At 41.1% G+C, this 12,500-nt stretch overlaps 1 protein-coding gene across 8 annotated transcripts in view; it reads left to right on the top strand.

Moving 5' to 3' along the window:
• EBF3 (EBF transcription factor 3) overlaps positions 1-12,500 on the top strand; it is a 125,804-nt gene that overhangs the window by 112,130 nt on the left and 1,174 nt on the right. For 3 of the 8 annotated variants that reach the window (XM_071563892.1, XM_071563893.1, XM_071563898.1), the window contains exons 12-16: positions 693-758; positions 1,411-1,588; positions 2,791-2,979; positions 3,438-3,635; positions 10,746-11,116. In XM_071563892.1, coding sequence (XP_071419993.1) covers positions 693-758; positions 1,411-1,588; positions 2,791-2,979; positions 3,438-3,635; positions 10,746-10,777 — 663 coding nt within the window. In that variant the 3' untranslated portion in view covers positions 10,778-11,116. Of the gene's footprint in view, positions 1-692; positions 759-1,410; positions 1,589-2,790; positions 2,980-3,437; positions 3,636-10,745 lie in introns of all 8 variants that reach the window. The other 5 variants (XM_071563894.1, XM_071563895.1, XM_071563897.1 and 2 more) reach the window with 3 other exon arrangements.

Consider the following 12,500-nt stretch of genomic DNA (forward strand, 5'->3'; position numbering starts at 1 on the left):
CTCTCTGAATGTGAAGTCATTTATGAAGTCCTTTACAACATGCAGTCAAAGAGGTTAATTGAAAAATTTCTTAATGTCATTATGAAAGAACTAGATTAACCCAAGTTAATTCACTTTATTGTTCAAAATAAAGAGGAATAAGCATTGAACTCACTTGCAAATTTGGGGCATGAATTAGGGGTGAGATGTTGTCTTTAAGGACTCTGCCAGTTTAATTAAGATATGGAAAATTACTTATTGTTCTTCACCACTAAAGTGCTAGGAATTAACAGCCAAATGTGATGCCTGTGCCTTTCATATCTCTACCATGTGTTTGTTTGTTTAATACCCATAAGACTACATCATTAAACCTCAAGCACTGATTTCACTAATTCAGCACGAGAGCTCCATGCTACAGCAGCAAACACCTTTGCGAGTCAATCATAATTGAACAGCTGGATGTAAAATGCAGTATTATTTTTAGGCTTGCCTCTAACTTTGACTTGAAGCCACAAGCACTGTTTTCCTCCAAAACAAAATACCTTCCTACCTTTGTAATACATCCACTAAATATAGTGGGGGCACACGGAGAGCGTGTGACGGATTTTATCCATTTTCTTGGTTCCTCATAATTGTAGATGCTACAACTGCCAACACCACTGTGTTCCTCTTGTCTTAGTGAAACATAACGCAGGTTGTTTGTTTTCCTTTAGGAAGTATTACTTAAGAGAGCAGCAGACCTTGTTGAAGCCCTATATGGGATGCCCCATAACAACCAGGTAGGTCAGCAGCGCGGCCTTTGTTCCCACGCCGACATGTGTAGATCAATACCTGCTCTTTGCAGAGCTGGCAGAGCATCAGCACATTCCCTTTGTACACAGCCGGGCTCTGCCAGCCACCTTGAGGGCAGTCTGATGTGATGCAATGCTCCGAGGGAAACGCTTCATCTTCCCCTGCTCCTCTCACCGCTCGTTTGCCCATCACAAATGACAATTAAGTGTAAGGTGCCAAAAGCATAAGCAAGCATTAAGGCAAGAGAATAACCTTGAACTCAGGCCAAAATATACACTGACTAATGGGAAGTCCTAAAGAAATCTGCCAAACTGAGCGGATCAGACTTACTGTGTTTTGCAAACTGCTGAAAGTACATCTCCTGCCCTAGGTGGATAAAATGTGTGTTGAGATTTTCACATGACTTCCAGCACCCAGCTCTGGTTTGATGTTAATTTCTCTCTTTCTTTATACTTACTGTGTTGAGGTGGAATTGCATGTAGGGAGGTAAACACGAGGTGTTGTTGAAACAAGCAGCAAAGCCCCAGCCCTCACTATAATTCCACGTGAATCTCTTCGGTAACTTCTGGCGTTTTTGCGACTGGGGCTATTTGTTCAAATCAGCTCTAAGTTGTCAGTGCTTCTTTTCTGCCCTTCCAGGAGATAATCCTGAAACGAGCAGCTGACATTGCCGAGGCGTTGTACAGCGTGCCGCGCAACCACAACCAGATCCCCACTCTCGCCAACACTCCCGCTCACACCGGCATGATGGGCGTGAACTCCTTCAGCAGCCAGCTCGCCGTCAACGTCTCCGAAACATCACAAGCCAACGACCAAGGTAGGTGGGATTTCAGGAGTTAATCCTTCACCTTGGTGACTGCTTTTGGCCAGTGCCATCAGCCCGAGCTGATGTCACCGCCGTGTCCTACCTCCTTCTCTCCCCGTGGTCGTGTGTCTGAGCGCGCGATGAAACGCTGTCTTTAACTTCCTCGTAATATTTAATTCTTCCTGTTCTTTCATTTACTGTTATCATAAAGCATCTCCAGTGGGGAAAAATAATACAATTGGCAAAGCGTAGAAAGCTCTTTGTTATTCGCAGTAAATATACAACGTGTATGGTTTTCTTTCTAAAATAATTATGTCTAGGTATCTCCACCTGGTTTTGGAATATTTGCACAGATAAATCTAATTTGATGTCTGTGATTTTAAAATACTTTGTTTGTAGGCATGTTGACATATATGTTACTAATAAAAGTAATAGTTGATTTAATTTACCTGTTGTAATTGAAAATGCATGTAGCATATTGCATTTAAAATTAATTTTGATACTAATGAAAGGAGGGAAACAGGATTATTAGATATGTTCAAACGCACATTCTTTTTTTACTTGCAACGTAATTATTAAATTGATTGCTCAGATAGGAACAAATTGTTGTTTAAAATCCTGATTCTGCTATGTTTCCTCTTCTAAAAAGATTGTCTTTTAATGAATTTCCAAGCTAATAAGCCTCGTAAAATTCTGTACTTGCTCTTGAATTAGTTTTCACCGATGGCTACACCTTACAAAAGCTTGTTGTTAGCATAAAAATATCAATCACAAAATGAAGACCCCAAAACAGCCTCTTAAAGTAAATCACTGCAACAAAAAAGTTTTCCTTGTCAGCTCTGGCATTTGAAGGTCTGGAGAGGCTGAAAGTTCACGCAGTGTGTTGGTACAAAGCGGGACTCGAGCCTGTTGATAATTGCTCCTAAAGACAAACGTGAAGGCACCTGACACAGCTGGATCGAAGAGAGCTTTTGTTGGCTGTCTGTGCTAAGAGGAGAGACAACATAGAGTGCTCGGGGATGATTTAAGTAGGGTTGGCGTGATAAGGTTATCTCAAGCTGCAAGAGTTGATAGGGCAGTGAGAGACAACTCAGAGCAAAGCTGTGCAATCAATTAAAACTGTGTAATATATGCTGCATGAGGAAACCCCCCAGCCCTAAGTCTATCTTATAAAATAACATTATTTTTTTGGGGTGGGGGGGTTTCTAACACAGTAGGTTACAGTCGCAACACAAGCAGTGTTTCCCCGCGAGGATATGTTCCCAGCAGTACTCCTCAGCAGTCCAATTACAACACAGTCAGCAATAGCATGAATGGATATGGCAATGCCGGCATGCCCAATCTAGGTGTACCAGGTTCCCCTGGATTTCTTAATGGCTCCTCAGCTAACTCTCCTTACGGCAGTAAGTGTCTATTTTTGGTAACACATCATCATATAGATTCATATTTACTACAAAATCAACTCCTTGCATTGTTTTGATTTCCTCTATTGTCAGCTACTGGATAAAAGGAGGGGTGACTCTGGAGGCTGGACGTAAAAATGAAAATCATAAATTGATCTGTTTTGTGCCAGAATGCAATCTCAGATAGAGAAAAAAAAACCAAAAACAACAAAACAAAACAAAAAAATAAAAATTGGACTGCGCAATTTGTAACAAAAGTCCAACACAAAAGAGTTTGCCTGTTATCCAGAGAGTGGCCAAGCCAAGGCATTTCATTTTTATTTTTTTATATATATTTTTTTTATATATATATATATATTTCTATATATATTTTAAGAGGCAAGGCCCTATCACTCTCTTTTTCCGTGTTTGCCGTGAAAACCTCAATCTGAGTCCTGATTATTTTTGCTTTATTGCAGTAGTGCCGTCAAGCCCTACCATGGCAGCCTCTTCGGTCACCCTCCCTTCAAACTGTAGCAGTACACACGGCATTTTCTCATTCTCACCTGCCAATGTCATCTCTGCAGTGAAACAAAAGAGCGCCTTCGCTCCCGTTGTCAGGCCCCAAGCCTCTCCACCACCATCTTGCACCAGTGCAAATGGAAATGGACTTCAAGGTGAGCTGGATCTCTCCATTTGCTATGTATTGATTTTTTTTTTTTTGTTTTGGTGCATATACTCCAGTCCTGATGGTTTCTTTGGGGGAAAGGTACTTGGCTAATTTTTTTTTAGGTTCCTGGTGCTTTTGTAGAGGGAAAGGTACCTGGCTAATTTCCTTATAGGTTCCTGGTGCTTTTGTAGAGGGAAAGGTACCTGGCTAATTTCTTTTTAGGTTCCTGGTGCTTTTGTAGAGGGAAAGGTACCTGGCTAATTTCTTTTTAGGTTCCTGGTGCTTTTGTAGAGGGAAAGGTACCTGGCTAATTTCTTTTTAGGTTTCTGGTGCTTTTGTAGAGGGAAAGGTACCTGGCTAATTTCTTTTTAGGTTCCTGGTGCTTTTGTAAAGGGAAAGATACCTGGCTAATTTCTTTTTAGGTTCCTGGTGCTTTTGTATTGATGCAGAAGCAGGGGGAGAAAAAGGATAGTGCGAATGGTCTGCTGAGATTTGGAGATTTTTAGTCCATTTTTAAAACTTGCATTAGAGAAAACACTAGTTGTTTTACTGGCATTTTCCCTTAGGAGTTCGTGCCTTAAATTTTAAAGGGATTCTGTCTCCCTGAATGTCTGTTGGAGGTTTCACGTGCTCCTTGTGTTTCTGTGTTTTCTGGATGCCTTTCTGTGGATGTTGAAGCCCATCAGGGTTCTGGCAGGACATGGTGTCATTTCCTCATTGTACACAGGGTGCAATAGTGATTTTAGATATGTCATGTTAATATAAATCTGGTTAAGCTCTTGCCCAGAGAACTAACTTTCCCCTGGACTGGGTAGCCACATGGTTTGCATGCTCTGGTGGTCTCAGCTCGTGCTCTCACTGTGCTGTTAGAGTCGTTACATCTCTAAACAAACTCAGCTCTTTAATTAATGCAGGCAATTTTAATATTTTGCCTTTGTTCTGTGATTTTGTGTGGGTAGTGAAAGGAACAACTAATAAACCAGTTGCAGAATTCCCATGGTCACCTGCTAGGGGTGGGGCAGGAGGAATTATGATAATGGTGTATGTTTGGTGGGAGAACAAAAGTAGGAACAAAGGAGTCTTCCTAAAAAGTGTGACTTAGGTCCTGTTATGCCACTTTCATGGTGTATTTTAACATTCAGAAGATAAAACTGTAAGTGGCTTAGAATCATGGAAAAGGTTTGTTTGCCTCTGGTTGAGTCTCGTTGTGGAGTGAATTGAAGCCCTTGAAATTCCACTGAAATCAGGAAGGGCTGAGGACACTCCTACCCCAAAGGTCCTCACTCCTCTTGACCTCCTCAGTTAAGAGGCAGCAGCAGAGTGTTATTTATTCTTTGTATTACCATGACATCCATGGTACAATGAGCACTCACAGGATAAGAGAGGACAGACATTTCAATAGGACAAACTAATTCTGAACCCCTGCATTTTGTGGGATCTGAAGGCACTTTGGAGAGACATAATCCCAGTCCCACAGAGCTGCCTGTCCACCACAATTCCAGACCATTCCAGACCAGGATCTCAAAATTAATATTCCTGTGGTTTATTATTCACTTCTTGGCCCCAAAAAGCATCTGAGAGCTTGTTATGCACTCAGGTCAACAACGAGCTGAGAATCCAACTACACAAACCTATTGTAGGATGAGTGTTAAAGAAAAGGATAATTAGATTAACAGTTTCTTTCATATTTCTTTCCTGAAAGCTTCACTATGTTACTACAGTAAGTAGAAAACTACACCAATATTCTTAGAGAGGATAATCCATTCATAAAATAATCCAGTGTTCTACTTTCCTCTTTTTGTAAAAAGACACTACTGTGAAAAGTAAATACTGAAACAAAAGAATGAAAATAAAACAATGATAAGTATATGATAAATATTATAAAAACAATGAAAAATAAAATGATAAAAATAAAATAATAGAATAAACTAAAAAATAAACATACAAAAAATAATAAAATAAAGAAAATAATAAAAAAAGAAAATAATTAAAAATCAAATAATATAAATGTGGCAACACATGACAGATCTGAGGTGACTCTTTGTAGCAGATTTTTGGATATATATTCATATTAACTTATCGATTCTGATTTACTCTGAAAAATACAATTTAAAGATCTAAACCAAAATTATTTGAATTTCTGTAATTTCAATAGGTAAATACAGGGCTTCCCATCAGATAGCCAAGGGTTTAGGTGCCTGAAAGCTCTAGATTGCTGCAAAGTGGGGTTTAGAGGAGAACTGGGTGGGCTGAATGTCTGCACCCATTAATTGTTCATCTCCATCCTCAGGGGCAAAATGCTTAATGTATAAACATCAGAGGGTAACTTTGAAACAGCCAATACTGATTTTGTTCAATAGGTTATGAATTCAGCTCTTAGGCTGAGTCCAGCCCTGCTCTGGACTAAGCTTGAAGATCTAACAGTCCCACTAACCCCTGATTTCAGGATGCTACAACCCAAGCAGCAAACCTGCTGTCATCCTTTGGGGCTTTGATTCAGAAGTGTTGAAAGTAAACAAACAAATAAATAAACAAAAATTGTGAATTTTTCCTCAGCTGGCTGAACCAAATCTTTTTATGTTGAACAGAATGACCCAGAGCAATAGGAAGAATGTCCTTCTGGTCTGGTAATTAGAGCAATGAGTTGTAGGGTTGTGACAAAAAGTTGAATTATTTATGCAAAGTGGCACCACAAAGTGATGTTCAGCATTGTGAGAGTTCAGGAACTGACACAGAATCATAGAATCTGGAATGGGTTGGGTTGGAAAGGACCTTAAAGACCATCCAGCTCCATCTTAGGGCAGGGACACCTTCCACTGCCCCAGGTTGCTCCAAGCCCTGTCCAGCCTGGCCTGGGACACTCTCAGGGCTGGGGCAGCCACAGCTCCTCTGGGCACCTGTGCCAGGACCTGTCCACCACCTCACCCCACCTCACTCAGGTTCCTGCAGCTTCACAGCAGAGGAACCACTGCTTTTCCCAACCAAAACTATTGAGTTAAGTCAGACTGAACTTACAAAAGGTTTTAGCTGCCAACACTTCACTCAGTTCTCACAGTTCTCAACCACTGCCTTGAACTGAGCTGCAGCCAGAGCTGAGTGGCAAGACAGGGATGAGTTTGTCATCTCCTTCCTCCATGAGATGTTGTAAAGAAAAGCCACCAATACTCCTGTGTTGGTACTTATTTACACTGCATTTGACCCATACAGTTATTTGGGGAACTTCTGCTTCTTTCTTCCTGTTTTCTTAGTCATTTGTGGACATTGAGCCCTTTTTAAAGTTTCATTAATTGCTTTCTGGACACTGTACAAGCAGCTCGAGAGTTTTCTGATCAGCACATTTTCTACACTAAATTAAAATTTGGAATTCAAGAGCTGCAGTCCAATGCAGCAAGAGGTTTTTTGGTGATCTTCAAGTGCAGAGTCTCATTACAGAATGGGAAGTGAAGGAGCTGAGTGACAGCTGAGGAGTGGGCACTGTCAGGAATGGTCACACACATTTAGCCAAGCCTAAAGGGCAGTAAGAGCTCACTGTTGTATCTGAGGTGAATCTGCAGTTTAAGGATAAGAAGGGACATGGGTAAGAATGAATAAGAATGCAGACATGGGTGGTCCTCTCTCAGGGATTTGGGGGTTAATTGCACCAATCCCTTCTGAGTAACCACTGCAGGACGTGTCTATGAGTGGGAAAAGTGCTGTTCTTGGTACACCTGAGATGGTGAGAACACAGAGCAGAGCTGTGAATCTCCACCTGGAGCTCAGGGGGCTTGTTTTGTCTCCTAATAAAGTACAAAGCAGAGGCTGAGCTGATCTACCTTCTTGCTTGTGCTGACATCACCCTGAGCCTTGGGACCACCCGAGCCCTCTACACTAGAGGAAAGATCTTGCTACAAGGAAGCTTGACCCCAAAACCCACTGCACGGTAGGACCTAGTGCACAAAAGCAAACATGGAGAGGTCTGTGGACAACAGGTTTTTTCCTAAATAGACCCAAGAGACCTTCTAGTGGAAGGTGTCTCTTCCCATGGCAGGAATGAGATGGTCTTTAAGGTCGCTTCCAACCCAAACCATTCTGGGATTTTATGATTCAATGATGAAGGCAGAGGCTAAGAATAAAAAAGAGACAATTTGGGGAGATCTCAGGGAGGTCAGGGTGCAGGCCATGCCAGCCAGAGCTGATGTCTTGCCTTCCCTCTTGCTGCACTCGTGTCAGCTGCAGATCCATCCTCAGCCAACCGGGACCTAAGCAGGGTCAACGCTCGGAAGCTGCAACTCACAGAGGAGACACCTCTCTCTCTGTTGTCCCGTGGCCATGACTCACTCCTCTGAGTAAGCCTACAAAAAAGGGCCTTTGGGCCATATCCAAAAAGCCACAATCTTGTTGACTCCACATGACCTCCATTGAGTAATCTATGATCAGAAAGTCAAGTACTCCCACACTTTTTTAAGAGCAGGTTCCTACTGTATGTGCTCCTGAGGGCAAAGAGCTTTTTCCTGTTTAAAACAATGGACATACAAGATATAAAATATTTTTTTTAGTGAGAAAATGCAGGCTTGCTGCAAAGTTGGAAGTATAATATGTGTTCAAAATTTGGTTTTCAATCGTAATTTACTTTCTATAGATTGTGAAAGATATTGCTCTCTGGTTATAGGACTGTAATGCAGAGCAAAAGGGTCTCTATATTCTTTTAAAATTGCATCCTGCTTAATTTTCTGGTCTTCCCCTGGATGAAAGTATTAAAATTATTATTAAAAAACTAGCCAGCTCATTTTTCTTTAAGAAGGCATTTGGTATCAATTTGCACAGCAGGAAGCACAGCACAGGAATTCACAATTGTCAAATGCTGCCACTAAAAGAAACAGTGAAATAAATGTCTGGAGCACTAACCTTGCACTCCCCTCCCATTGTGCCACAGAGAGAATTCAATGAAAATGGTTAAATTAAAGAATTCAGATTTTTTTTTCCCCTAGACAACTATGCAGCAGATAATCTAATTTTTCACACAGTAGAATCATAAAATCCCAGAATGGTTTGGGTCAGAAAGGACCTTAAAGGGCATCCAGTTCCACCTCCTTCCACTATCCCAGGTTGCTCCAAGCCCCATCCAGCCTGGCCTTGGACACTTCCAGGGATGGGGCAGGTGATGGTGTTGTTGTCACATGGCACTGGAGGACATGGGTTAGTGGTGAACATGGTGGGGTGCTGGTTGGTGGTTGGACTTGATGATCTTAAAGGTCTTTTCCAACCTTAATTATTCTGTGATTCTATGGTAACATCTCAAAATGATCTCCAGTCTCCCCAGTTCAGGTGCACCCAAACTAACCAGGCTGATGTGGTGCCAGATTTCCTGCTCATTGAGTCCCACAGGAGATGCCAAACTGAGAGCAGGAGCTTGGCAGGTCCAAACACAGGGCAAGGTCATCTGCTGGCCTGGGCTGATGCAGTGTGGAATAGAGGAGGTATAATGAAGGGTTGTTTTAAGAGTTTATAAAGAGTTTTCAGGTATTGGAAAGAGCTGCCCAGGGAGGTTTGGAGTGCCCAGCCCTGGAGGTGCACAAGGCAGGACTGGCTGTGGCACTGAGTGCTCTGGGCTGGGGCACAAGGTGGTCACTGGGCACAGGGTGGGCTCCAGGGGCTGGGAGGGCTTTGCCAAGGTGGGCATCGGGTACAGGGTGGGCTCCATGGGCTGGGGCACAAGGTGGGCATCGGGCACAGGGTGGGCTCCAGGGGCTGGGAGGGCTTTTCCAACCTCAGTGATCCTGGGATTCTGTGATAAGAAAACTCAATGTTTTGGGTAGAAACAACATTATCCAGTTAAATTTTGTATTGTTTAGCTGTTTAGCTTTAAAACCCTCAGTATTGTAAATGATGCAAAATTATAACTTCCGTTTCAATTTTGACATACTTGATACATCTAATTGGTGAAAAAAGTGCCAGAGTTAGAAAATTTTTACCTGTTTGAAGTACCTCACTTGAGCTGCGTTTTAGGGAATTATAGTCCCATTCCAATCCTTCCCAGAAATGCAGGCAGCAGGATGGGAGATGCCCAGGGCTCTGGGAGCAATGCTGGTGGTGCTGTAGGAGGTTGTGTCACCCATGAAATGTGTATGGACCCAGCTCTTCCAAACCATAAAGCTGTAACAGTGAATCTGAAATAAATTAATATTGTTGAAATTAATGAACTGAGAAATTGAAGTTCACATGGCTACACGAACAAATTTATTAATATCTGTTGTACATAAATTAATGAGAAATATCATTATGGCAAAAATTAAACAACACTAAAATTAAAGACTGTCTAAATTATGTTTCTACCAAAGGGTTAAGTAGGAAAAAAGCAGTAGTTGTTGGCATCTCCATTTTTATCTGTTAAGAAACCAGGATATGTCTGGTTGGAGCTATTAATAGAATCACAGAATCACAGAAGATGCTGAATTGGAAGGGACCCACAAAAATCATCGAGTCCAGCCCTCAGCCCTGCACAGGCCCATCCTCGAGGGTCACATCCTGTGCCCCAGAGCATCATCCAAACACTCCTGGAGCTCTGTCAGCCCTGGGGCTGTGCCCACTGCCCTGGGGAGCCTGGGCAGTGCCCACCACCCTCTAGGGGAGATCCTCTTTCTAATACCCAACCTAAATCTTCCCTGACACAAATTCAGGCCTTTCCCTGGGGTCCTGTTGCTGTCTTTTTATCATGTTTGAGCTCCAGAGTTGGGAGGAGGTTCAGGGTCTTGGAGAGCCCTTGGCTTGCTGAGTTGTTGGCACTAAGGATGGTTGTGGAAAAGGAAGTTTTCTGCCCAGGAGCAGGTCTGGGCATGAACTGCTCTTTGGTGGGGATGTCCCCAAGGAGAGTTGTTGTGGTCAGAGGCGTCGTTGTGGTCAGAAATGTTGTCAGCAGCCTGGAGAGCTGTGCCCTCAAGATCTTTCTCAGATCCCAAGGAGAAGCCCTTTGTGGTGTGTTTTGCTGGGAAAAGCGGTGCCCACGGTGTATTGGTAGGAGGATGCCATGGAGTGACCCGTCCCTACATCCTCCCAACCCGTCCCTGCGGTGGCTTTGAACAGGCTGTGCCTTCCCCAGCGTGGCAATAACAGCTCCTCTCTCTTCTCTTTTCTCTTTTAGCCATGTCCGGGCTTGTAGTGCCGCCCATGTAAAGGCACTTTGTTTACCCACCAAGCTGCAGAGGATGGGCTTAGGGGACAAGTTTAGTATATTAAGACATGCTGATGGAAGCAGTACCTTCACACAGAATCAGCAACAAATCGAAAGGCTACAGGAAAAAAAAACCCACAAAAACAAAAATTAAAAAAAAAAAAGAAAAAAAGACTTTGTTTAAAGATTTTATTTAAACTATTAAGAATCTACATGCAAACAACCTACTTCTTCATGAACAATTCCATTTTATTGACTGAATTTTTCTCATATTTTCACATTTCTCAGTCCTGGAGAATAAGGAAAAAGCGACGCCTATTTTGTATAAAGTTTCTGATTACGTCTTGGCTATGTCTAGTACTTGCTATGTGTTGGGAGAAACTTTGTGGATGCACCATTTTGATTATCATGAAACACTGATGAAAAATGCCTCCGAACATTTTTCTGTACTCATAACTAGATTCACAATGGTTGTGTATCTCTATAATGTGAAATATTTTTTTGTGGTGGAAAAAAAGGGGGCCAAGGAGGTTATGAGCCATCAAACTGGAAAAAAAGAATAAAAAAAAAAAAAGGATGAATATATGATTAGAAAACAACCACACACACAGAAAACCGGGGCGTGGGGGTGGGCACGGGGGGGGTTTATCGTTGCTTAAACTTCATCTTAATGAAATGGAACTTTGTAACTTATTGTAGTTAGAAATTGTAACTTTGATATTGAATTCTCTTGCCTTCAACAAGCACACTGACAGAGAAAAAAAAAAAGAAATTGCTACTGTCTGTTGGTTTAAAAAATGAAAAAAATATACTTCCACTGCTAGAGCTTCCTGTTAAGCAAGTGTGATCTGCAACATTTTTTCAACTTTTGCTAGCACTGTATACTATTGCATTTTAGGCTACTGTGAAGTCTATGTTTCTTGTACCAGAAAATTGTCCTTTTGACTTCTAGATCCTTCTTCCCTAATGTGTTTTGTATGTGGTTATAAAATTGTAGACTTTTGTGATTTTGCCAAAGTTGTAGCTAAATATTTATACACTTGTCTTGAATTTTTTTCAGATCCACTTAAATATTTAGAAAACAAAAAGCAGATTTTATTCCTTATGAAGGCAATAAGGAATAAAATAGTCTTACCCATCGCAACACTTTCTTTCACATAAACACTTGCAGTCACTAAGGGAATTTATTTTGTAACATATCAACTATAAATATTGTATTTATCTTTGAAATTTTGTATATTGCTTTTCATATTTTTTTTTGTTTTTATTTTTTTTTATGTTCTTGTGTGTATTGGTTTTTGTCCCGGCCTGGTATCGTGATGCTGAAAAAAGCATTAAGCCAAGAACCGTTGCCTTCATCTTTTTCTTTTAAATAAACGAGTGTCCGTGCATTTCATTTGTACTTCATCAAGTTGCTATTGTTTAGCCTTTCCATCCTTTTCTTTTTTATTATTTTTTTTTTTTGAGGAAAAGTCAAATTCATTGTTTATTTTTATATTATTTCTAAGTTATCAGAACAAATAATTTTGAAAAAAACCACGTTGTTTGTTGTATAGTCAAATCAAAATTGTGCCACATGGCTGTAATGAATACTAGTAGAATATGTGCATGTTATACAGCCACAGAAAAGATGAATCTATTTTGTGGCTGCATTTTTTATTTCCTTTTTGTTTGTTTGTTTTCTTTTTTTATTTTTTTTAATTTTATTTTTTTAATTTTATTTTT

This window comes from Pithys albifrons, chromosome 9 (assembly GCF_047495875.1).
Source record: "Pithys albifrons albifrons isolate INPA30051 chromosome 9, PitAlb_v1, whole genome shotgun sequence".
In the NCBI taxonomy this organism is placed as follows: domain Eukaryota; kingdom Metazoa; phylum Chordata; class Aves; order Passeriformes; family Thamnophilidae; genus Pithys; species Pithys albifrons.